Source organism: Achroia grisella, unplaced genomic scaffold (genome assembly GCF_030625045.1).
Source record: "Achroia grisella isolate CSIRO2021 unplaced genomic scaffold, CSIRO_AGI_Agris_v1 utg840, whole genome shotgun sequence".
Classification (NCBI taxonomy): domain Eukaryota; kingdom Metazoa; phylum Arthropoda; class Insecta; order Lepidoptera; family Pyralidae; genus Achroia; species Achroia grisella.
Genome location: NW_026713038.1, coordinates 961,513 through 988,742, shown reverse-complemented (window position 1 = coordinate 988,742; position 27,230 = coordinate 961,513). Strand labels below are relative to the sequence as shown.

The 27,230-nt window shown below is 35.0% G+C and overlaps 2 protein-coding genes across 2 annotated transcripts in view; both read right to left on the bottom strand.

Annotated features, from left to right (window-relative positions):
- Positions 1-16,104, bottom strand: part of LOC131852169 (protein unc-79 homolog) — a 57,498-nt gene extending 41,394 nt beyond the window's left edge. Inside the window, 6 exon segments of the mRNA XM_059202810.1 lie at positions 273-458; positions 3,660-3,752; positions 4,256-4,426; positions 7,963-8,124; positions 9,933-10,052; positions 15,895-16,104. Of these exon segments, the coding sequence (XP_059058793.1) occupies positions 273-458; positions 3,660-3,752; positions 4,256-4,426; positions 7,963-8,124; positions 9,933-10,052; positions 15,895-15,949 (787 nt within the window). The 5' untranslated portion in view covers positions 15,950-16,104.
- Positions 16,105-17,011: 907 nt separating this feature from the next.
- LOC131852107 (transient receptor potential channel pyrexia) lies at positions 17,012-20,294 on the bottom strand. The gene has a single exon (XM_059202741.1). It carries the CDS (start codon positions 20,276-20,278, stop codon positions 17,348-17,350), a length of 2,931 nt encoding a protein of 976 aa, XP_059058724.1. The 5' UTR covers positions 20,279-20,294; the 3' UTR covers positions 17,012-17,347.
- Between the last annotated feature and the right edge of the window lie 6,936 nt (positions 20,295-27,230).

The following is a 27,230-nucleotide window of genomic DNA, read 5'->3' as shown; positions in this document are numbered from 1 at the left end:
CAGGGCAAAATGGAAAAGATTAAAGGAGGCCTTTGCCTGGAAACTAGCAGATTTCTAGCTAGCTAGAAATTTTAGATATTTGTAATGTAAACAGCAAAAATAATGTTAGGTCTGAACAAAAGGCTAAATAAAATAATAAATTGTAACTTCACTAATAACTTGCTATACAATGCATAGTCGACCCCCCCCCCCCCTCTCTCAACCCGCTCCTCCTTAATGTCTGACATAATTGATGGTAGGCCCCTAACTGGACTAACTACTATCGTACTAACTAGAAAACTTGCAGAGGAGCCCCTTCCTGTCGAAGAGCTTCGCGTCGAACGGCGGCCAGTAGTAGAACAGCAGCTTGGCGGCGGAGACACGGGCGCCCCACGTGCCGTACGCGATCACGCACAGTATATCTTTCACCACCGACTGCTTCATCGACATTAGACACTCCAGCAGCTGGCAGTGGTGTGCTGTAATGACAGTTATTCTTGCTACTAATACTGGTCTTCTGCATGAAGGAAACAACCCCCCTGGGGGGGGGGTTAAGGAAAGAACCCCCCTAGGGGGGTTAAAGAAAATATTTAGATGTACGTCGATTTACAAGGCTCTACCTTCCATGTCGGTGTTAGACCCCTTAGGATCCTTGAGTTGAGGTCCAAGTTATTGCTCGAGTCTGATGGCGGTCTTCTTACTGAGACTACGAAGGAATTTTCTTCCATGTAGACTTAAATTGTGGAATGCATTACCTGCCGGGGTTTTCTCGAGTCTACAGCATTGGGTTTTTAAGAATGGTAACGCTCACGTGACACCTCTGGTGTTTCAGGCGTCCGTAGGCGACGATAACCGTCGACCATCAGATGGGCCGTATGCTCGTTTGCAACCATCGTAGAATAAAAAAAAGGGTGAAGCGGAACTCTAACCTGATGAATGAGGGTATGAAAAGAAAATATGATAATGATTAAAATATTTAATTGATACGACAGTGATATCATATAAAATTTATTACAAAAGGATGTGGTAAAAACATAATATAAAAAATTATTAATGTTAAACATGATCCTTCTGCTTTGACTTTATGGAGTCTGTGAATGGAATTTCTGCACAGCACAAATCACAATGACATATATCTATGATTGTTTCTTATTTATTTATGTAATTAATTTAATAAAATATTATCACAAAATGTATGAGTTCGCTACAAATGTTATTAGTTTCTTAATGTTTGCCAAAACTCATGTGACAGCCCTGGTGTTACAGATGTCCTTATACTACTGTGACCATTTACCATTAAATCGGTCGTATGCTTATTTTCCACCATACTTGTTTATACAGTAAATCGTCTAGTTTAAATGACAATTAATTTTGTTAAATTCGTAAAAGTAATGTAATACACAATACCCATTATTAAATGAAATAATATTCTCCTCAGCCATCTATTTTACAGGTAGGTACTGCTGGAATAGTATTAATAAAAACAAAATTGCCTATTTTCAATTTAATTACCCCTCTGGTAGTAGTAGACTTTGTATAAAGTCAAAAAGTACCAGTCTGACTCACCCACTTCAGCTGCCGTGAAATTAAAGGGTAAGAACGCTTGACATCGCAGTCCACCGGAATAGCAATCTAAAAGGTATATGTGGGAAATTGTCTTCCAATGAGGCAATAAAACACTTACTCACTCGTATATTTTAATTAATACTAAAGAAAAAAATACGTCCCCTCATTAGCACTGCTCAAAGTGAGGTGATGGAACAACTAGCAGAATTTATAAGTAAACTCAAGACACCATAAATCACCCAATCCCCTTTCGTCCAAAACCCCGTCCAATTCAAACGGGTATTATGACCCTTACGGGTGCAGGCCAATTCGGACCTCATGGATATGTCTTTAGTCTAATTAAAGTCGTATCCGTGAGGCAGGAGTTGGCCTTCGGACTCCATAAGTCCCTCCGTGGGTTTGCACTTGCCCCCTATCGTAGAGTAAAGCTGACTAGCTAGTGCCATCATTTTTTATGACATAGGGGACAACCGGGCTTGCAACTCACCTGATGGTAAGTGAAGGAAAATGCAAGTGCGGCGCCAGCCTTTAAGAAAGAATAATCTCTTCTTGAAGGTTTCAATATCATATCGGTTCAGAAATACCATTGCTGGAAGATGATTCCACAATGTCAAACATGTCTGTTGGTAGGTTAATTTTGTCTAATGACACTCATATGTATATGCGATAAATGTCGATTACCATCAGGTGGGCCAACAGGTTGTTTTTTATTACAGCTCCGTAAAAATTCGTATAAATAGACTTACAAGGATAGGACAAAAAAGGATAATAGGATAGGCACTTAAGCAAGAATACAAATAACAGCTTATTACAAAATCAAACATTTATTACTTTGTAACGATAAACTTTGGTAGTTAAGTATGGAGTAAGAGTTTGTAAAAAAAATAGTCTGTTTCCGTTTGCACTGACGTCGGGGCACTAGTGGTCACCCTGTGGTTCACAAGAGTATAACACAATCCAACTATGTTACACTCTGGTTATCCACAGGGTACCCCACACACATGTATTCACTATCTTCATATATTTATATCTTATATACCCAGTGGAGGTCGTGTGAGCTCATAATCCGTACCTGTGCCAAATCTGGTTATTTTTACAAATTGGTAGGTCATATAAAAGATTTCTTGCTTCTTTCATATCGTCATCGTCATCATCTTGGAATACTGATCTGTCTGATATTGAAGTATGGTCGTTTACCTCCTGGGGAAATTGTCTTTTCGTGCTTTTGAAGTATTAGTTCGGCCCCTTATCCTTCTTTCCGTGACCTCTGCCAAGGAAAGAAGGATAAGGCGACAAACGATGGCTATGCTCTTCCTACCGCCGTAATCTTCGCCGTTGTCTTCCAGATTTTGAAATCTATTTATTATTTTTTAAATATAACTGAAAGGCTCCACCTGATGATAAGCTCCAATCGTAGCCCACACACTGAACAGCACCAAAGCAGACATCACCTCGCTCACCCGCTATACCTCATATGCGTTGCCATTCTATAGAACTAAGATGTCAAGCAACTTATCCTGTAATTTGCACCCTACAACCGAAACACGGCAAACAAGCTGTAATAGGACTTTTTGTAACAAGTCATCTGCGTGAATACCTTAGTCTTCCCTAGGCTGATAGGTTGTAGCCTAAACTCTGTTGAATCTGTATTTATTTGGCGTCGAAGTTAACACTAACTGAAACACATCTTGTAGTAGTCATTTTAACATTTGTGTATCTTAGCATCATGAAGCGAATGAAATAACACATAATTTTAACATTTGTGTAACATCAGTTAATATACAATTTTGGGTGCAATGAAAATGAAAAAAAGGGGCAGGCAGAGGGGGTCACCTGACTATCATTGATAAGGAAAGTATGAGGTGAAGTGATTGCTAGTAATGAGAACTCGTGGCCCACTTGTGCCCCCTCATCATGCCATCCGCCAGTGGTGCTTTGCTAGCTTAAACCGTTAGCGATGGCGGCTCCACTATTGTTAACCATAAAAAAAATAGGGTAACTTATAATATTATAGTCAGGATCATAAAATATTGGTGGCCTCACACAAACTAATGGTAGCGGAGTTGAACAAAATAATGTAAAGCCAATGAGTACTTAATAATAGCCTAACTTACCAGGGTTACTAGAGTGCTGGAATACCATCATCACAATGGCTGCGACTGACTGCGAAGCTTGACTCTCCTCCTCTTGTCCAGAGTACTTTCGTGCTGTAACCATTTTATATCTAGTGTAATGGGCCATTACTGAATTACGTCTCATGATTTTCATTATTATTACCCTTTTGCCATCTTTGTCCAAGCTGATAATATGTGTTAATAACTTTTTTATATATGACGTGACACAACATAAGGAACCCCTAGGGGCTCCTATATATATATGTATATATTTTTTAAATTTTTAAAATTTTCTGTTATTATTACTAATTGTTACTTCGTTAGCGTGGTATTAAAGCAAATAAAAACTAAATAATTTCTTACATATTTACATTAGCAATTTGAAAGTGAAATTCCCAACAAAATCGGTCCAGCCATTTCAGAGATCAGCAAGAACAAATAGACAAACAAAAATTAATTAAAAATTTTTTTTCAAGTAAGTACCGTATATATTTTTTCATACGAATTTAGTGAAACGGAGTTAATTGTACGTACATATAAAATAACATCAAACAATTTATAACAACTGTAAATATTTTTAATAAAGTATTACTCACTGATAGTAAAAGGCAGAATATAATAGCAGAGTAAATGTAGTATCTCTTGATGTAGGGCGACTGGGAACACTGCGACGCAGTATGCTACCAAGTATGGCAGATTGTCTATCATATCATACTCCAGGAATGGCAGCAAGCAGCCCAGACACTGTAGAACTGCCTGACCAAATGCTGCAACACGTATAAAATTCTAATGTTATTTAGTGGACTGTAGAGAGGTTCCATTGCTATTGAGTAAAAACAACATATGCATCATGACTAGGGCCCTCACAGGACACTGTGAACCTAACTGTTTGTGTAACACAAATTGAACCTAGGCCTGTGCACAACAAAAACTGCAGATTTTGCCAAACTGAAGAGGAAACGCCACTACACATCCTATGTAGTTGTAGCCCACTCATACATAAACGTAATATGTCCTTTGGAAAGCTTATACTCTATCCTGAGGAGAAAAAAACCATCGCTCTTAAGAATATTCTTCAATACTTGTCGCTGATGTGTCTAAGTAACGAACTTTGAAAAAGGGCGAGCACAATAGATTTATGGATGTCGTAGTGCTACAGGTCCAAGCACCTGACAATAGCCCGAACTCCCCAATAAAAACAGGTTCTTTAGTAATGAAAACAATTAAATTGGCAGGAGACTTGTGTATTCCCGTTGATTTCACGATAGAAGAGAAAACGGAAGTGTTTCCATATTAAATTAAATTAAAAATTAAAAAATTAAAAAATTAAAAAAGCCTTTTTATTTCTTGCTTGTTACAAATTTATGGTGTTAGTAACTTAGAAATATATATTTATCACTATTTGTTAATTTATATTCAAGTATTTTTATTATTATTATTATTTACTATATGTATTTATTATTATTAATCTATTTGTTACTAATATGTATTTATATATTTACATATATTTAGAAGAACCCCATTTTGGGTAAAGGCCTCCTCCAAAGATGTCCATTTGTCTCTGTTTTGTGCTACTAATGTCCAGTTTGAGCCAGCTACTCGTTTGATATCATCCTCCCAGCGAGTCAAAGGTCTTCCTGCCTGGTGGTCCGCTCCACAAAGTTACTTGCGTTGTCCATCTCTGGTCTGTTAAATCTCGCGATATGTCAGATTTCCATTTGAGCTTCTTTGCATAACTCGTGGCATCAATTGCTTTAGTTATCCCTCTAATCCTGGTGTGTCTTATTTTGTCTGATTTTTTAATATTAAGCATACTTCTCTCTAGTCCTCTTTGACATACGTGGATTCTATTTGTAGCTTTAGCGAATTTCCATGTTTGACATCCATACGTCAAGCATGGTAAGAGACTGCAATTCATAACTTTTGTTTTTATAGCTATTGGCATATTACTTTTAAAAATTTCTTTAAGGCTCCAATATTTGTTCCATGTTTGTTGTATTCTTCTTTCTATTTCTAGTGTGTTGTTGTTTCTGTCAAAACTTATTCTTTTTCCGAGGTATACATATTTTTCTACATATTCCAGTGGCTCTCCATTAATTATAATGGGTACTTTAAAGCTGTTTGTCATTACCTTAGTTTTAGTGAGGTTCATTTCCAGTCCCACCTTAATACTAGCACTATGTAAAGATTCTATCATGAACTGCATCTGGCAACCCGACTCTGAAAGTAATACCAGGTCATCTGCAAACCTAAGGTGGCTTAAATATCTTCCTTTAATATATATTCCTGACTTATTCCAATCTATCTTACCCATAGTGGATTCTAGGATGGCTATGAATAATTTTGGAGAGAGGGGATCTCCCTGCCTTACTCCTCTTGTTATGGGAAAAGTTGGGCCTAGGCTTTCGAGTTTAATTCTTCCTGTATTGTTGTTGTATATACTTTTGATAGCATTTATATACACTTCTTCAACTCCTTGTTGGTTTAAGCTTTCCCATATACTTGTGTGTGTTACCGAATCAAATGCTTTTTGGTAATCAATAAAAGTGATATATAGAGATCCATGTTTTTCTTGATATTTTTCCATTATTAAGTCGATTGTGTGAATGTGATCAACTGTGGAAAAACCCTTTCTAAAGCCTGCCTGTTCTACCGGTTGTTTTGCTTCTATCATAGCGCTTATTCTTTTATTTAAGATAGTAGAGAAAAGTTTGTAAAGACTGGGTAGCAAGCTAATCGGCCTATAATTACCAATATCCTTTGGATCTCCTTTCTTGTAAATTAGTATGATGTTTGCTTCCGACCATTGGGATGGCGTTTCAGCTTTTTGAAGAATCAAATTAAACAATTCACTTAATGGTGCTGCTAGTATCGTGTTCGCGAATTTTAGTGCTTCATTTGGTATGTTGTCGGCTCCAGAGCTTTTTTCTAGTTTTAAACTCTTTATTGCATCCATAATTTCATTTTCATTTATCAGTTTAATATTGTTACAGTAGTTGCTTTCGATTTTTTTCTTTAATATTTTAGTTGTTTGCTTGCTGTCACTGTATAAATTTGTATAGAATTCTGTTGCAATGTTGACAATATCACTCCGTTTACATAAATCTTTTCCTAGGCTTCTTAATCCTTCTATCCATGATTTATTTGTTTTAAGTTCTTTGTAAGCCTTTTTTGAACTTCCGCTATATTGTAGGTGTCTCTATTGTATCTTGCCTATATTTTGCATAATCTCTCCTTATATATCTATTAACTAGCTTGTATAAAGCTGAAAGTTCATTTTTCATAGAGCGTGTTTTGTTTTTTCTAATTTGTAGTTCTTTCCTTCTTTTTAGTAGTTGTAGTGTATGTTCATTTAAAATTTTATGTTGTTTATGTTCTTTTGTTATTTTGGTGATTTTCAAGCTTTGGCTGATAGCATTTATTAATCTGTCATAGTAGTTTTGCACTGATTTATTTTCTCGATACAATGATAAATCGGATAAGAATACAAGTTTTCATTGTATTTTATAATTTCCTCTTCACTCTTAAGTTTACTTACAGATTTATTTGTAAATTTGGCTCTACTTTTCTTTTGTTTGGAAAGCTTTATTGTTGCTCTTATTGGTCGGTGGTCTGAGGGATAGTTCAAGTTCATGGTATCCAGATTTTGAAATAATTTTGGTTGGTTTGAAAGGATATAATCAATCTCGTTCTTGTACTGTCCGTTTGGAGAACGCCATGTCCATCTTCGGTTTGGTTTTTTCTTGAAATATGTATTTATGATTGTCAATTTTTGTTCTAGCGCAAAGTCTACCAGTCTCTGACCTCTTTCATTTCTTTCGCCATATCCGTATTGTTTCATTATAATGTATTCTTGTCTCCCATTAGTATAATGTGTTTGTGTGCTTGTTTGATTGCTTTATCGATTGTATTATAGAATTCCTCTATTTCATGATCACTGGCTGCATCTGTAGGTGCGTATACTTGTATTATGGACAATTTATGACCTTCATTATTCATGTTTCCATATTATAACCTAAAAATTCGCTAAATTAAATATAGAAGTTTCCAGCATGAATGTTACATTTATCATTCATGACTTTATAGTGTCAATATAAATTATAAAAAGAATAGAAACTATCATATTCCTCTAGAATGGCAATTGAGTGTTTTTGCGGGTGACACATGATATCCATACTGATCTTTCGCGAGGAGAATCGCAAGCTTGTTTCCCATACCAGTTTAATAAAAAATATATCGCCAACCGTTAAATTTGCTATAGACCTCAAAGCGCACACATAGACCTGATACTGCCGTTTCTCACCCTGTATTCCATACTGAAGGTGCGGCGCCGCATCGACCAGCTGCGATATGGCGTTGAAGAGTCCCTTATAGTCCAAGTTTGGGTATAGGATCATCCTGTCAGCGTCGTTGTCAGCATCTCGCAGCATCTCCAAAGGTGACCGCGGGACATCTTTTAGTACACCTGATAAGGAGCAGAAGGCGTAATTATACACCCTCATAATTAATACCATAGCATATAAGCAGTCATATTGTTGTGTTTGTTACGTGTACAATAGACGAGGAAAAATGTTAGTCACTTGATACGGCACAATGAATTTATGAAAGACATTATTGAGGGAAAGATAGACGGATAGAGAGGTAGAGGAAGATCAAGGACCAGATACGTCAAACAAATTAACGACAGAATTGGAGTCGTGACGTATCAACGTTTAAAGAGTATGATGGAAGATCGTGAAAAGTGGCAAGTGGTGAGCTCCACCGACAAGAGGGTCGCTCTTAAATTATGAATGAATGAATAAACGGGTACAAACCCTATGACCACACAACAACCTACTGATCATTGTAAATTCTATGTACCCACAGGCTTCGCTCGGATACATTACAAATCTTTGAATTTATCGGCTTGTTCTATACTATAACACGTATGTATTAGACATATAAACCTTCCTTTTGAACCACTTTATCTATTGCTGAAAATTGCATTAAAATCCGTTGCGTAATTTAAAAGATATATAAGCGTACAGACATCAGCGGTATCTTCATTTTATACTATACTAGCAGACCCGCCCACGCGTTGCTGTGGCTAAGGTTCTTGAATAAAATAATACTGCGACATTAAATTGAGATGTAAGCTATCCTATCTTTCAAGTTGTATCAAATTGCACACAATATGCACATTAAATTTGCAATTGCTTCAGTAGTTTAGGAGTCCATCGCGGACAAACAACGTGACACGTAATTTTTATATATAAAGATAAATACATATAAAATTAAATCATACTATACATACTAACTTGTTCAATTTCAATCTGTAACAATTGAGAATCGTTGGCAATAGTAATACGCAACAAACAGGGTCGGAATCTCCAGACCCCTAGGCATTGCAAATCTAGGGAGATTTGAAATGACTAGGGGGTTACTAGGGGTAACTTTTGTTTAAATAGCGAAGGGTAGGGACCCCTCGCTGTTTGAAAGGGGTAGTTCATCTAGATATAATATAGGTAGATATAGACTATCATGTATAGACCTATATTAAACAGACGTTGGAGACCATCAACTTATAAAATTTATGTATTATAGGAATAAAGGACAAAAGTTTTGTTTATCCTACAAACGCGATGTACTTTATCCGTATTCCTTGTCGCAAAAAGCAATGATACGGGTATTGTATGTTTTTTTTAGAAACGTCTAAAAAAATAATGTAAATATTGCATGAAGCTTGTATCAATGAGAATGTTACCTGATTAAAATTTAAAAAATTAGAATATATTAATAATATTCAATTTCTTTTGTCGTAGTTATCTAATCGTCCTAATATAACCATTAGCCAATCGGGCTCTCATAAAGGTGTACTTAGCTCTTTGTTTTGCTAATAATCTATAATACACATATGTACTACATATTTCTGGTATCCACACTCCTAGCCCACAAGATACCGGTCTGACCAAGTTTAGGGACTACAAATAATAGAAGTAAAATTTTTATTGTAGTAAATACGTAAATGTAAGTCTATGTATATATAAATAATCTAATCTTAATAATAATTATTCAATTACGTAGATACATGTTTTTCGTAAATACATACTTATTAAACATAGAAAACACCCAGACAGACACAAGCAATCATACTTATGAATACAAATGTTAATGCTGTGCGACGAATCGAACCCGCGACCATCTGAAGTAAGGCGGTGTATTAAACCGGTGGACCATGAGGCTGTCGAATGAAAATGTAAATATATATAAATTAATAAATCAATCAATACTTACTAAGTAGCGTCTGTGAGAAGTATTTGACTGTGTTCGCGATATCAACGCCGGATGGCAACGGTTGTATGTTGTGCATCAACCGTAGCTGACAGTCGTACAGGCTGCGGATCTTCGCCGTAACTGTTAACATGTAATATGTCATTAATATACAGGCTGTTGCCAAAAAAACTCAATAATAGTAGTAACATAATGTAACAAATATACAGGTTGTTCCCAAATAACATGAATATAATGTAACACAAAGCATGCTGTGATTACCCGTAAACATGAGAACAGTTAGTTTAAAGACCGTTAGTATATATAGATTCATGATATATTGTATTTCTGTATATTACGCTGGTAATCCTTAAAAATAATTAAATTACGTACGCTTTTATAGAGTTATACGAGTACATTAAATAATGATTGAATTTTGTGTCGTAAAGACAGTAATTTTTTAGATAAAAATCCGTATTTAATATATTATAAATTAGAAAGCGAATATGTCTGTCTGTATGTTATTTTTACACGTTTATCAGCTGAAGGGATCTTACTGACATTTGACATGAATTGTATCATGACAAACATATATATATAGATAATATATGCATATTTATCTAAAAAAATAATCTGTAAAAGGGGTGAAAAGGATTATTGTGTTTTGTATAAATCGGCCTAAAAATATCCATTGTCGCTTCGGTCACAGTATACATTTGTAAGTACTATAAGTTTCTATACCTAAAAAATACCTACCTATTTAATGTATGTAAATAGGTATTTATAAAGGAAATGAAATTTTTGTATGAAATACTCTCTTTATTAAAAGAATATACATGAAATTCCTTTATTTATCACAATATATAACTAACACTATGCCCCTATGCCCTGTAGCAGTAGTTAATAATAAAATGTCTCACAATATTACGTTCAGTGGATCAAAAAGTTCATTTTTTTCTGTGCAAAAGAAAATGTTCAAGCTAGTAACCATCACAAGATATGTATATGATTCTATATCTTTAGACTTTGAAAAAAGTCTTCTATGTGGGCACCTACATCTCACCTATTCCAGCTGCCACGAAGCTTGCTTTGTAAGCTGTTTTGAATGACCGATGAGATATGGTAGTGAACTTACTAACACTGAACTTACAGATTATGACACGACATGTTAGTCCTCCAGAACAGCAAAGAATAATGTCCGTTGCATTTAATATAGACGACAGTTATCACTTCCCATCAGGTGAATTATCAGCTTGTTTGCCATTCCAATACATAAAAAAGTGCTATTGCATGTTTAATCCATATCCATACCAATTATGAATGCAGAAGTGTGTATATTTATTATTGCTTCATGATTAAACAGCTAAATAGATTTTAATGAAATTTGATTATATAAATAGCATGCAAGCAGACAAGGGGTCACATATAGTATAAAATCATAATCATAGACAAAAAACAAAAAATTATAGTTTTGCTTCCGAGAACAGCCCCATAAAAAGCAAGGGATGTATAGAGGGTTTAGGCTTATATGTAATTTATACACAAATTCTTTTTTATTTCTTGATCAGATTGTTTGCGATTGTGTTCGAAATATTTTATCTAACTGCAGTAATTTAGATAAAATATTTCGCTATCAATCTACGCCGTTCAAAATGCTACGGCACGTATCATCAGCTACATATGCTTGTGTAATAAGTAACTGTGAAAATCTTGATTCGAAGTACCTAGTGCGTGCGCAAATGATCGGAAACGCCCAATTGACACGTTTTTTTAAATCGTTGCACTGTTTTTTTTTTAACCCAGCATTAAAAATACAATTATACAATTTCTCCCTTCTACAACTAACCCCTATTTTTAATGGCGTTTTTAATTTATGTGGCAAAACGTTTGATGGGTCAGCTAGTCTCTATATATATATAACATAAGTATGTCTGTCTGTTTGTTACCTCTACAACGTCTAAATGGCTGAACGCATCTTAATGTAATTTAATTTCATGAGGACGGACACAGGACATCTTTTATGTTAAAAAATGATCAGGTAGGGATGAAAGTATCTCTAGACGAAGTCGCAGACAACATATAGCATACAAAAGGTAGATGTTTGTTAAAATTTACTATATCGATACCTCTCGCTCAGCTACACTTATCGATTATTTTTTATATAGATGAGATGTAATATTTCTTTCATCCAAGAGTTGAAGTACCTTTGTAACAAATATTTTATTTCTATACCTGTTTCATGAGGGCTACAATTTAACGTTTTAATCATATTCAAGATAATATAAAATTTATCATATTGCTCCAGCCGTTACCTAGCTTTGCGCAAAGCTATCTAAAAAAAATGAATCGATAATTGTATTAAAGATTCATGTTTTTTAGATATAATCCAATTTTTTTTAAGTGTTGAAGTACCAATGACAAATATTTTATTTATCTGCCTTTTTCTTCAGAGTTACAGTTCAACATCGTTTTAATAATATTAATTATGATATATGTAATTTACTTACAACAAACAATATTTTTATAATAAAGATTGAAGATATCCTGCAAATAGAATTATAGGTTTACATAGGTACTTCAAGCATCTCTGTCTCTGACAGAGACACTTAAATTTACATTTAGACTACAGAAGATAAAAATATGTGTCTCAAATCACAGACATTAATATAAAATTATACTCAATTCCAATAGGATTTAATAAAAAGATAAACATTTTATTTTTCTAAATAATTACATACATTCACAAAAAAAATAGACAAAATGTGTTAGTTTTGCCACAGAATAGTAATATAAAATGCTAATATTGATATTACGCCAAAAGCAATTATATATTAATTTTAAAAAATCGTAATATCTGAATTGTAATGGTTTCAACTACATTAATTGAAATAATATTCTATCCAATTCGATTTTTAAATGGTATATGAAAAATATTTTTAAAAATTTAGAAGAAAAAGGTTGAATTATTTATTAAAACCTTTCTTTGTCAATAAAACGCATGAGTGGTACTGTTCTTGTAAATAGGTGACTGTTACCACTTACCATCAGGTGGGTTAGCTTGCCACCCCAATTACATAAAAAGTACTTAATAAAAGAACGAAAAATATTTTAAAGTAAATCTTACCAAGCAATATATTAGTTAAAACTGCACACATATCGGTTAATGCCTTTCTGAGATTAGCACGTACAAACGCACAGCCAAAAAGTCACGATAATTTATGTGTGCTCCGCTGACAAACTCTCCCGGCAATAAATTTTCACCATGGCCAGACAGCGATCATTACATGTTTATTATATCTATAGATGTCTGGATTATTCCCCCGGCTCCCCCGCTCCCCCGCGTCGTCTCGTATTTTGTCGGTATTGTTCGGGACCCTTCGGCTGTCCCGGCGCGCACCCCGTTCTCCCCGCGGTTTCAGTACTTTTGAAACGCCCTACACACGACTCTAAAATCAGGGGTGGTATCGGGTTGTGGGACGGAGGGAGGGAGGTACTGGCTCGCAGGCGCAGTATATGAAATCGGCGTCAATTTCCCTACACACAAGACGACCTAGGTAGGAGCGCCCTGGAACGATCGATCCAGGGCGTTCCCCACCACTGCTCCGATATTCCCCCTGATTGTACTGTCTGGCCGGTTAAATGAGATTTGAAATCAATAACAGCGGGGAGATGTCAGACAGCACTGTACTAGACTATAAGTACCTACCTACAGTAGGTGTTGTCTGCAGTTAACCTCCTAGTTAAATGAGATTTGAAATCAATTATATAAGTCCTATCTACCTACTACCTACCTACAGCCTACAGTGTTGTCTGCACATAATTATATTTATAGTTAACCACCTAGTTAAATGAGATTTGAAATCAATAACAGCGGGGAGATGTCAGACAGCACTATACTAGACTATAGGTACCTATCTACCTACTACCTACCTACAGCCTAGTACAGTGTTGTCTGTAGATAATTATATTTATAGTTAACCAACTTAGATTTTTCCCTTGGCCTGAGACCATATAATTAATGTATTGAACCAAATCGGAACATTAAATAGATATTCAGTAAAATTATAGATTTTTTATTAATACAGCTATTTGTTTCACTAGAACAAGGGATTAATAACTTGCTCATATTTTTATTAAAAACTTTTGGTATTGAGTATAAATAATTTGGCATGTGAATAATTGGCAGTCACAGGACATGCTCATAGAACTCCATAGTCATAAAGAAAAACCTCAAAACATTTTTAAACATGGAAATGTTTTATCTCTTTCTTTCAAGTATAATTCGCAATATGAAAGAAAGCGAGCAAACACTTATGGTTAAAATAGATTTGTTTGAGTTCCATTTTTATTAATATATGCAAAAAATATATGTATAGTGGCAAAGTCTCTAAGAAGAGAAGGGGGTACAAATAAAAGTTAAGCCTAACCTGAAAGAAAGGTGAGCCACAAACAATCAACATAGACAATCGAGAAATCAAACCTGAAGTATAATGTTGCAGCAAAACAACATGAATTGGAAGGGTGGTTATACAGTACATCAACAGAATATCGTGCATCATGTCTTAGAGGACAGAACAAGGGTCATCACCTTTTTAAAACTGTTTAGAGCATACACTTTTAACTTTTATTACTTTGAAATATGTTTATATATCACATGTGTGAGGATATTGCTTGCAATAATGAACATAATTACAAAGTATTAAAAGTTGTTTTTGCATGGTAACAGTGATGCTCCGTTCTAATATACTTATAGAAAATATACTATAACAAGATAGACCTAAAACAGATAAGGACATAGATGCAATGTGAGGACCTTTAACAATAAGAAATAGGGTTGCCATTATATGAAGTATCAAAAAATAAATAAGTGCAACAATTTCAATGTAATTGTTAACTTGTTAAAGTTTAATTTAGTTAACAACTGGCATAAAAACAATTACTGATTAATTTAAATAATAATTAAATCAATCCTTGATTAATACTTAATTGAATTAAATTAAGAAGTTATTTTGATATAATAAAATATTCTTTATATTAATATGAATATAAAATATAAATAGAAGTTAATTATCATTTGCTTCCTAGTGAACCAAAGGATAACAAAACAAAATATAACAGCTTTTAACAAATAAATAATATCATGCATATTGTACATTATATTATATTATAGATACCAACACATTCTAAGTTATTAAAATATTTTTTTTCACAATAAAATGGCAACCCCATTGGACGACAGATGGTACAAAGCATTGAACGTGCGGTCAGGGTTCCGCAAACACTCAAACCAAATGGTGCAAGACAAACCACCCTCGACGAGCTCACCTTTCAGATTCAGCGGCTCCAGTACATACTGCATTTCGAACACCTGTGGCTGCATTAGGACACACAAAAAGCGACTATGCTATGGGCCCGCCCAGTTTCAGATAACTCTGGAAAATAAATGTGTTAATGTCATAAGCGTAATCAGGTATTTAAGGTCACAAGACAATGATCACTTAAGAAACAATAGATTGATTTGTTAGGAAAGTCCTGTAGTATTTTAGAAGAACCACCTGGTTACGCTCATGAGTTATGCATCAGCGATATGACGCGAGAATGTGGAAACGCGCGATATATATTCACCGCAAAAAATTTTGAAAAATTTTATCGTGGTCAGTGCACACAATATAATTTATTAATCTGTTTGTAAAATGGTCGCACCTCAACAAAATCGATTTAATTTACGAGAGCATAGGGAATATTTGACTGAAAGTAATTAATAAAGTTTCTCAGTTTTTTTATAAACAATGCCAATTAATACATTCCAATTTTAAATTTGAACTATTTATCGCGAAATGATTCCAATGTTCGAAAATCAAAAATCAAAACCAAATCGATAGAGCGACGCGCACTAAGTTCACAGAAATTTGAAGCTCGTATCCACATTCCATCAATTAATATTATCTCAATACTGAAATAGGATATTTAATAAGGATATACTTACAGGCCGCCGCCCGTGTCCCCATGTTTATGAGCTGAATCTTGAAACTGCCCTGCATTGAAGCGCCGGTCTACACTCGCGGTTAGCATCAACGACACGGTACGGAGCCCAATCAATAACAGCAATTCAGGTTTTAAAACACGAATAACCGACTGGGCGAAAGAGATAAGACCTGAATCTAGATTTTCCCTTCTCTTCAAGCTATTGATCGATTTTCCCGGTACAGCGAAGCGGTGGGGTTGGTCCAGACTAAAAAAGTTTGTTTTGTTTGACTGACGCGCGCTGGCGCGCATGCCCAGATCAGCTGTTTTGTGAATTGAACTGAATTGTGATGCCCATAAATGTCATTGTCAATGTCAAATTTCTCACTTAAGTCACTTTTTCATTCTCCAGCATTATATGCATGAACATGCATATAAAACGATATAATTAAATCATGTACCTATGTTAGGACAATCATTTAGTATTATATAAATATGTGAAAATAACAGTATGCAATTTCATGTAATGGCATGTTTTCATTTAGTTAGTCAATTGACTACAATAACAATAATTTCCGGTTTCCACTACAAATTCATATGAAAAGCGCGATTATATAAATTTATTTATAATATTTAAAGATCCACGATCCCATAAATCTGTAAAATGGTTTTTTTTTGCCTAAAGTGATAATCGCATAAAGTGATATACCTGGTATACGTGTGAGGGAACCGATTATGATGTGTATTTTTATTTAAAAGTTAACGTAATCCTGATAGGTATTAGCTAGAATTTACTACTTTACGTACTTTAGGTACTTTTAATATTCGGGGTACTTAGAATTTTAAATTAAAACAAATCAAATATCATTTATTTATGTAGGACATAATAGCCGCTTATTAATAATTATCATAGTTGTTTTTTTCATAATTTGTGTCTGAAAACTGAATCGATGCAATATAACCAAATAATGAAACTTGTATATGCCATTGTAATAATATTATACTTCGTACTCTACGTATGACAGAAGTCTTAAATATATTTGTTGTTAGTAAGTAATTTATAATTAATTAAGTAACGTCAAAAAAAGAAAAATTGTTTTAATAAAAAAACCATTTTAATATCAATAATTTATCGTATCACAATAGAAAGAAACATTACATTGTGTGTAATACTATGTAGTACCTATTTGTTTAAAACTAAGCATACAATTAAATGTTCAGTACGGCCTGCGTTACTAAACAATAATTGACAGAATAATGTTCGTCTAGTCGAATAATATATAAACTTATCTATTTTTTTATATCTATATAATGTAAATATAAAGCAAAAAAATATCACCGCAGAATTTTAAGTCCCCACTGTCCACAATAGGTTTTAAACGAGTACAAATGTTCGACAATGCATGCTCGCTATAGTTTATTGACTTGTGTACCGTTGGCATTGAAACTAAATGATTCCGTCGGCCATTATATCATCAACGGTTGTCCATCGCGCCGGCCAGTGCTTGTTGTATCACGAGCTGCTGGGCACTTATTAGCTTCTTTAATTCCCTCACTTCCTGAGTCAATTGGCGTACATTTTCTGACGTCTCGTCTAGTCTCGCCTGTAGACTTCCTAATGCTGATGAATAGCCGTATTCTCTGTACCCCGAATCGTTGTGGTTTTCGTACTTTTTGAAACATGAATACGCTCCTGTAGTAGAACCACTGGAAGAAATAGTATGTCCGTACTGCTTTCTCATTTTCGCTATATCGTAGGCCGCCATCATTATGTCTCGGGGTAATCTTTTTTCACTCGGATTCAACGGTTTGACACTTAGTACCACTCTATAAGCTTGTGGAGAGACCAGTGCTGACGAATGTAATATTTTTAACAGACATTTCGGTAGATATCCATTAAAGAGAGCCAGTTCCATGTATGATATTAATTTCGTCTGACGAACAAGTTTGGAAAGACCTGCTGTTTTTCTTAAACCTTGAATATCATGGACAGCTATGCCGACGAGTAAATTCATGAGTACCACAGTGACGAACATAAGAAACAGCACATAGGTTATTTGAGCGGAGAACTCTAATAGTACAGGCGGATCGTTACCATCCGGCTCGTTCAATAGTAAATCCAAGTTCAATTCTCCGATCATCATTGTGAGGACCGTTATAAAACCCATAAACGGATTAGCGAATGATGACGAATCAGGAAATATGACGCAGAAGCTTATTGTGAAACCAATCAGGATGCAAGAATAGGCCATTAGTAGTTTAGCGAATTCTTTCTGTACTTTCTGATACATGGCTACATATGTTCCAAAAACTGGTAGTTGGCCAATCATCATCATTAAATTAGTCCATCCGGCGAGCACAGCAAATGCACCGACGTGATTTTGCCATGTATAAGTAATATTTGTGTATATATACGATATCAGAAAAACACTCACAATCACAAACCATTCAATGATATTTTCAGACTGCGTTAGATATTGTTTCACCGTAGAATATCCAGCGATACCATATACTTTGCGAAATATCTCAAAAATTGTGATTCCGGCCAATACCCACCATTGCATTTCTATAACAAAAGGATTTTTTCTCAATAAATCGCCAAGTATAGACTGTTTTTGACATAATTCTTGTTCTTGTATAGTTTCTTCCATGTCTTTGCTGCCATTATAACAATTGTGGGCAAGAGCAGTTAATACGTATAATGTGAGACAAAGAACGAAAATGAAGCTAAGAAATAGTCGGGCAACATAATATTTGCGAATTTTTTCCCATTTTATATATAAAAACGCAGAACATAACGGATGAAGAAGAACTTCTTTTTGACCTTCATCAACGAACGTATTCAGATAACTTATTTCACGTGGATAGCAATGTTGAAGTATGCTTCTGAAATCAAGCTCGAGTTCGACTTCTCTGTTGCTGGTTTGGGAGTGATGTAGTGTGATTGCACAATCCAATTTCCTAGTTATCATTGCAAGAGATGCAGGCGTTTTTCGTGCAATTACATTGAGTGCCGAATTTCCCTTTTTAGATCTTGTCGTTACATCAGCGCCGTGATAAATTAATGTCTCTACACAAGCGGATAATCCATCAAGTGCAGCTAAATGCAGTGGTGTAAAGCCGTACTCATCCTTCTGATTTACATTAGCACCCCAACTTATCAAGGTTTCGATAATATCACAAGCACTATCTGATTTACCTATAGCAGCATGGAGGGGTGTTCTCATATCAAAATCTTTAGCGTTAGGTTCAGCGTGTCCCTTTCGGAGTAAAGACTCTACGCATTCCAAGCTAGATGATCGAGCTGCTAAATGCAAAGCAGTAAATCCTCTATGGTTTTTCAAAGTAGCCTCGGCGCCTTTTGCTAACAATAAATCAACACAATCAATAAAACCTCCATCGGCAGCTAGATGTAATGCTGTTGATTCGCGATCTCCTACCCTAGTTCTGACGTTTGGGTCAGCACCGGGTGTGTCTAAAAGTATTGTGAGACATTGAATCATGCCCAAATCAGCCGCTAAGTGAATAGCGTTGGTACCACCCGGTTCAATCAAATTTACGTCGACACCGTGAGATATGAACAACTTTAGACATTCCACAGAGTTAGCTCTAACAGCGCAGTGAAGCAAACCACCTTCACAGTTAACATATTTCACTGCCGCATGAACTGACGCACCCCTGCTGATTAACACATTTGCCACCTGCACTGAATTACCGAAGGCGGCACAATGAAGAGGCACGAAGCATCTAGGCATATAATTGGGGTCAACTCCGCGAGATAGCAAGTAATTTGCACATTCCGTTGATCCGCTGAATGCTGCGACGTGTAACGACGATAGCCCGAGCGCGTCATAATATAACGGGTCTGCGCCGGCGTCCACCAGAGGGGGCAACAGGTTAGCAAGTTTGAGGAATGCTGTCCAAAATAAGCACACATTCCTCTCTGCTTCGGACACTGATGCAAAAGTATCCGCTGCCGTCTCAGTAGTTATAACCCCAGTTTCTAATTCGTCTAATAGTCGTAATCTTCCACCGACCGCACGCATTTGTTCGTGTGCGCTTTGGCGCAGCGAGTCATCGCATATATGCGCAGTTAGATCGAGTGGTGGTTCCTCGAAGCTGTCGTACATATTGGGGGCACTCTCTGCTGGGGGCGAGGAACCAGCGAGTACGTACTCGAGATGACCCATGGAAGGGTAGGCGCGTTCGAGAGACTCCTCATCGATGGGCGGGCTCGTCTGATGCTGGGCGCGGGCTGGTGAGCTGAGCACTCTGGCGACACGGGGCCTGCGATCCATGTCGTGGCGCGGTAGGGTTCTCGGGCGGACGTCATCGAGCTCTTCGGGGTTGGGGGAGCGGCGCGTACGGAACCACCGCAGGGTGCGTATGCGGCGCGTGGTTGGCATGCGGGCGGCGATGCGACTGAACGCCGGCGCAGCAATTGTGGGACAATTGTGACCGTGCTCGAGATGAATCGGACGCACCTTTCAGCTGATAAAGGTGTTTCCACACAATCAATAGTTTGTTTAATTGATGATTTGAATGATTTTTTTTTATAAAAGTAAATTGATTTATTTTAAAATATTTTGATATATACAAGATTATAAACAAGACAAGCTAGTTTGTTAGTGACAAACGAACGACAAGATCTTGAATTGTAAATGGTTTTATCAAGACAATGAGCGTACCACTTGCTATTTGTGTCGGCTGATGGTTATTTACTAACATTTAACTCGATGATATCATTGTCATAATAATGAACTTGAGAGCATGTCCGAGGTGATTTAAAGAGACCAATTCATAGCTGAATCAGGTTAATTTGGCTGCGAAAACTGACAACTAGGTATCTACTTAGATGTTATCGCGTCTATACAATGAAGCGGTAGGTACGTCTTCGTAATAATTATGTCTTGTAATTGATATAAACTTGAGACAAAAGAATAGAAAAACCGGTTCAATTAGTAGATAAACCTACCGACTATCGCAATTGCATAATCTACTTTATCTGATATTTTATGGGTAATACGGGGTTGGTAGTAATAGGTGAGACAGATATAGTACTGCCTACTATTTCAATAGTGCAATGCAAATATGTAGGCGTATTACATTTTGCATCATGTTGCAGTTAATATATTGATTACTATACTTTTTTTTAATTGATGGAATTAGCACAGTTCCTTATACGCTAATAGTACATGTTGGCTGGACCATGAAGTCAGGTCAGTTAGCCCATCGTGGCGAATTCACCAGAAATTAACAATTTGGTTTCCAGGATTCTTTCTGTATTCCGATTATAATTAGTCCCATATATCTACTAACAATCAACTCCATTGGTTTCTACCGGCGTTATAAAGTGCCGTCAGTTTGTTTGTCATTCCAAACACATATAAAAACACGTCCGTCACGTTCGTTCTTGATTGGGTTAATAGGTGAGGTGAAACCTCTAAAAATGTTATTTACTGGCACAAATGTTGGCATATTTTCCTCGTAGCTGTGTTATAATAAAGCATTATGTAAATCTTTAAGAGAAAAGTACGATTTACAACTCGTCTTATTTGTCAAAGTTCTCCTTGTTCGTTCTCAATATGAATGTAAATGGAACATTAAGTTATCATGGCACCCGTGACACCACTCACTCACCATTCCGTCAGACTCTATACGTATATTGCCATGGCTTGTATCCTGTAATTTCACCTCTTGGTGAACTGCATGGTGGCTGAAATATCTAGAAAGGGGTGATAGATAAATGAACTGGAGGTAGTTTTTTTCAACTCTTATTTTAAACTCATGCTTGCTTTCGGCTCGAATGTTAACCTCATCCTTGTTGGTAAGCTGTTAAGACGACGCATCGCAAATATTGACCTTAGAAACCTCAATTTTTCTCAGCAATTACAAATCCTTCAGGGCTGATATTTAGGTATTTAATTTTCACATCTTTGATATCATATTTACTGTTCTCGTTACATGATTCATTAACTTTTATAGCAGAGAAAAAAATCTCAAAGATTGGTCTTATAAAATATATTTTTGATTTGTATAAGAAAATGGGAGATTTTTTTTCATTATACTAAATACACACTTAAATTTTGTATATAATAACCAACAGTTTTTATTTTAAATAAGATAATACCCGACATCTACTTTTCTCTTTCATTAACAAACTAATTAAAAAAGAAGAAAACTGCGGAATTGCCTTTCTTTCGAAGTAGATACCTACTAATTTGTAAGGTTTGTTTTCGTCTCTACAAGGCTTCCAGAAAATTCGTGTTATTAGGTAATTATTTTAATTAGTACCTATCTAGATAACGTTTCATTTCTTTAATTTAATGAATAATTAACAACAGTCGCGTGTCCGTGGTTATTTTTATACTACGACGGTGGCAATCAAGCATACGGTCCATGTGATGGTAAAGGGTTACCAAACGCGTGAAACGCCGGGTTGTCACGTGGACATTGCATCTAATCAAAAACCTTAATATAGGGTATATTATAAATGTCTTAATAAATACCATGCTATTGTCCAAGTCTAGTAGAAAACGTCGGTAATTCATTCAAATCCTTTCTTCGAGGCTTAAGTTCCAGAGCGTGATGATTCGGTAACGGTATTGAAATTATAATATAACTTTTTTGTTTGCTAATCGATTAGAAAAAAAGCTAACCCAAAAAGTTAGGGAATCTTTGATAGTCATTAACGTTTCGTTTCACTCTTAAAAGTTCCCACGATTTACAAATTATGACTTAGTATTTTGCAACTAAAATATTCGTACACATTCGTACCATTCGTAATATATTAAATCATTAACAACTATTTAACTTAAATGCAGCAATTGTTAAATGTAAAATTAGTAACTGTCACCTGCAGCAGTATAGTGAAGACCGCACACAAATCGGTTAAGCCGCTTTTTATTCCTTAGCACGCACGACTGCACAGACATGCAAACAAAACCTCTAGCAATTATTGATTATGGTTGTTATTTCTTCTATGCAAAGACAGATTTTAATCTCAACAGGTACATATAATAAATATTACCTATCTATTTAAAATACTGTCCAGTGAGATCAAATCTTAAGTTGACGAGTTGATACCTGTGCCCTATACTATGTTAGTTATAGAGCAATTTTTCAAAACAAATTGCCATATTTTTTTACACATCATTAAAGCATAAAAAACAGGTATTTTGTCTGAGTCACGCTTTATCACGATGTCAACTACCTTAGTAAAAAACAATTAATGAAGGTTACTGTTACATTCGTAGTGTAATTTAAGCAGGTAGGTAGGTACCTAATTAAGTGATACTGTATCATTTACGGGCGTGTACTTGTATAGCAAACTCTAATTTATGCGTAGGTATACAAGGATTATTTTAATATTTACCTATTTACGTAATTTGTAGTATTAACATTCCTTAGTACTCTTGTTTAATTTCTTTTTATATAATATGTGTACCTACTTTACAAAACTGCAAAAATAAAGACTGTACTCTCATGACTGTAATTTTACGGAATTTGTAGTCATTTCGTAGAAGGTACTCTTGTATAATTTTTTTATGTAATATATTATACATAGTAATATTTACATTTTCGTTATTTGTGCACAAATAAAATTTAAAAAAATCATTATTGAAGCATAATTATAACAAAGAAATGTGACTAAGAATCATCACAAAAGTAGTTGCTCTAGATTATCTGGATTGGGTAAGAGAACCTAACCTTGGGGTTTTTAGCCGGTAAAAGTCTGGCAGTATCCGTCTACCTCCCCCGGGGCTGAACTCCATGAAAATTTTCCTCAACTTGAAAAATATAGATTATAGATATAACAAGTCGATTTGCAATATGTGTCATCGAAATAATTTCAGTATATACCATAGGTAAATAAGAATCTACTTGACAGGGTACATAGTCTGTGGAAGATATTCATAGTTAGGCTTCTAGTTGGATGATTCCCATATCAATAGTGAATTAACATGACCATATCATGTCTCCAACCATTCATGACGAATGCATAATAGGAGTGCTTCATTTTTACAACTAACCAACTCGCCGCGAACAATACCATAGCTGGTTGATTTCAGCGTCATCATTCGACGATGACGAATTGATTTGAGGATAATACAAGGGCAATCCCATGGTGTACAATGTGGTACAAAGTCCATGTATCATGTGAGGATAGTTGGGGTTTATAATGGTATTATAGCGAGCGAGTGAGCTAGATTTATTGAACGTAACGAGTGCCTATGTAGCGTATCTATACCAATCTAAATACATATATGGTACATCCGCCAGCGACTTCAATAATATATAATTGTTTTCTAAATAAGATACAGATCATTTATTCTGCAATGTATGCAAACACGCATATGACAAAAATTTAGTAAAAATAATGAATCAAATTCAAATTAAAAAATAATTTATTGATTTAGAACATTTTAGCTACTTCTGAACGTCAAATTTTTATAGGTATTATATTTTTTTCCCTACCGTCCAGTTCAGTACACCGATTCAATTAAGAACTGGTAATTGCACCAATGGGGGTGGCATTCTCAGGAATATCCCTCAATATTTAATAGAATAAAAAAAAAGAACTGGCAAGAAACTCAATTAAATATCTTATTTTTTTTTTTGTAAAGAAGCCAGTTTATTTACTTTATTTACTTACATAGGTAGGTCTATGGGTAACATTAAATGAAAATCCCGTGCTCAATGAAGAACTATTGCCATGCACGCTCGTCATTCAAAGTAATCGTTTAGTGAGTAATAGGCTTTGTTCAGTAAATATGATTTAACAGATGTTTGTTATGTTATTATAATAATGTTGGATTAGCAGTAATGTCCATGTCTTGGGCCCGCGTGGGAATCCACGCGATTTTCTTTTTATGTAAATTTAATGGCAAATGGATACTTATTTGCCACCTGATGGTAAGTGATAACCGTCACCTATATGAATAGTATTAGGGACATATAGTCATCAAGAGACACTTGTACAACCACTCATGAGAAGTCGTCATGCCTTGTGTATTGTTTTTTCAGTGCCCATTTTGACCCTACAATCGAAATACTGTTTATAAAGATGTAATCCGTAATAAATGAATATGGATGTAATCCAAATTAAATAAATTAATATGGATATAATCCGAATTCAATAAATAAATAAAATAAAAAAGCTGTCCGCCGGCTGAAATTGGTGAGACTGATCCACGCAGAAGATTTGTACAGTCTACTGGTAAACCATTGTTTCTTTTTAGCGATAAAACAATCATATTCATAAATACAAATGTTTGTGCCTTGCGAGAAAGCGAACCCGTGACCACAGAAAGTAAAGCGGCGTTGCCGTCGATATTTGTAAACTTTTTGTTTCAAGGTTATATAACTGAGGTATGAAATATTACTAATGATAGCAGACACTGAACAAACACCTGCCTACGCGGAAGTATTTTTCTCGGGTAATTTACAGTATTCTTGTAATACCTGTTGGATGTTAGGAATTATACATTAACTATTCAACACCTACATAGTACTGATCCTATTATTTCGTTTATTAAGACTTGTATGCAGTTATAATCCGCTGTCGTTTTAGTTAAGTCACTTAGATTTGTGCCATAAATCTTTATGTATAAGTATGTTACAAAAGGAGTCTATTGAATAGGCAATATATTTGACAATAATAATAATAATAACTGTGCATCTGCCGGGGGTATGTTGCCATCTCCTCTCCTTAAGAGGTGAGATGAGAATTTTTGGAAATAATAATAATAGAATAAGAATAGAATAATAATTTCTGACAAAACTGTACATCACAATAGACCCGACATAACATTACACGACAAAATCAATAAAAAAGTATATCTTGTAGATATAGCCATCCCAAACACACACAATATACAAAGCAGTCAATGAAAAACTAACAAAGTACACAGATCTAGCAATAGAATTAAAAAAACAATGGAAAGCACACACCATCCACATAGTACCCATAGTTTTGACATCCACAGGAATTATATCAAAAAGTCTGAACAAACACCTAGACTCGTTGCAGATCCCCTCCTCTACACACACTCTACTCACACTTATTTGAAATTTATCATTATATTTCGTCCAATTTACATAGTTTTTTTTAAATCATAGCCTGTGTTATTCTGATGCTGATCTAATATTACTGTAAAGTTAAATCAAAATTCATTCAGTAGTTTTATCGTGACAGAATAACAAACATCCATCCATCTATACTCACAAACTTTCGCGATTATAATACGTATTAAGACTATTATATTTAAAAAAAGGGTTAGTTTGCTTTGATTCGCTTCATTTGATCGTTAATATATCAAAATTTAAACAATAACCTCATGCATTTTTCTATTTTATTTATAACTATATTATGTAGGAAGTCTTTTTGTATTCTGTCGTGTGTGCATTTATAATTATATACCATTACAGCATGAAAATTATTAATCGGATAGTAATTTTTATATTATAGTTAACACTCATGTACACCTAAGAAAATACTTTTTTTATTTAAACTAGTCTTCTGTCGGCTACAGCTACAGATTTACCGAACGATATGGGGTGAGTGCAGATGGCGTTTCCAAATGATTTTAGTCTAGGGTTGGAATTTCACCTCGGGCCGTCGAATTTAATTAATTTCGATCCCCCTTTGAATTGGACGGAGGATGGACCGGAGGGGAAAAATATTGTAAATGTTACAAAGTCCTAACAAAAAGGTTTCTATTTCCAACTGTAGAACCATTGGAATAAAATTTGACAATCATAGTCCAACTAAAGACTATGACATAGTTTGGTGGGAAGAGAGAGGGGGAGGAAGGGGGACGCAGGTTTCAGATTACTGTATTAAAGAAATTAAGACTTGTATTAAAGTTTGAAAATATTTATTTGTTATACAGTTTGTTGCTTAACAACATAACATAATGTACAGTGTTCGAATTAATACAATTACGACAAGTTGCAGACCGTACAATCACAAACAACGGATAGGTATATGAACGTCTAACGAATTGTTAGGTACTTCGCGTAACTATATCACGAGCGTGTTAGGGCGTGATGTAAAATTAAAAAAATAACGTCTCAATAAACTTTTACATAGTAATTATTACTCATACACATTTTTGGATTAAATGTTTCATTTAAACTATAGTACTAACTATTAAAGCTAACCATTAACACACACTAAGACATAAATTAAAAACTTATTTACAAAATATTACAAATTTTATACACTAACTCAAAAATACATTTATTTTATTCCATAGAAGTATAGAACAATCGTTAAGATTGAATGATGTATATGTTCAATGATATTTGCATTAGGTATGTACTTTCTGTTAATTAAAATAAACGAAAATGTTA

What these genes read in the sequence shown, in the direction of transcription:
- LOC131852107 (XM_059202741.1), bottom strand. Translation starts at nt 20,278, where the DNA reads ATGCCAACCACGCGCCGCATACGCACCCTGCGGTGGTTCCGTACGCGC.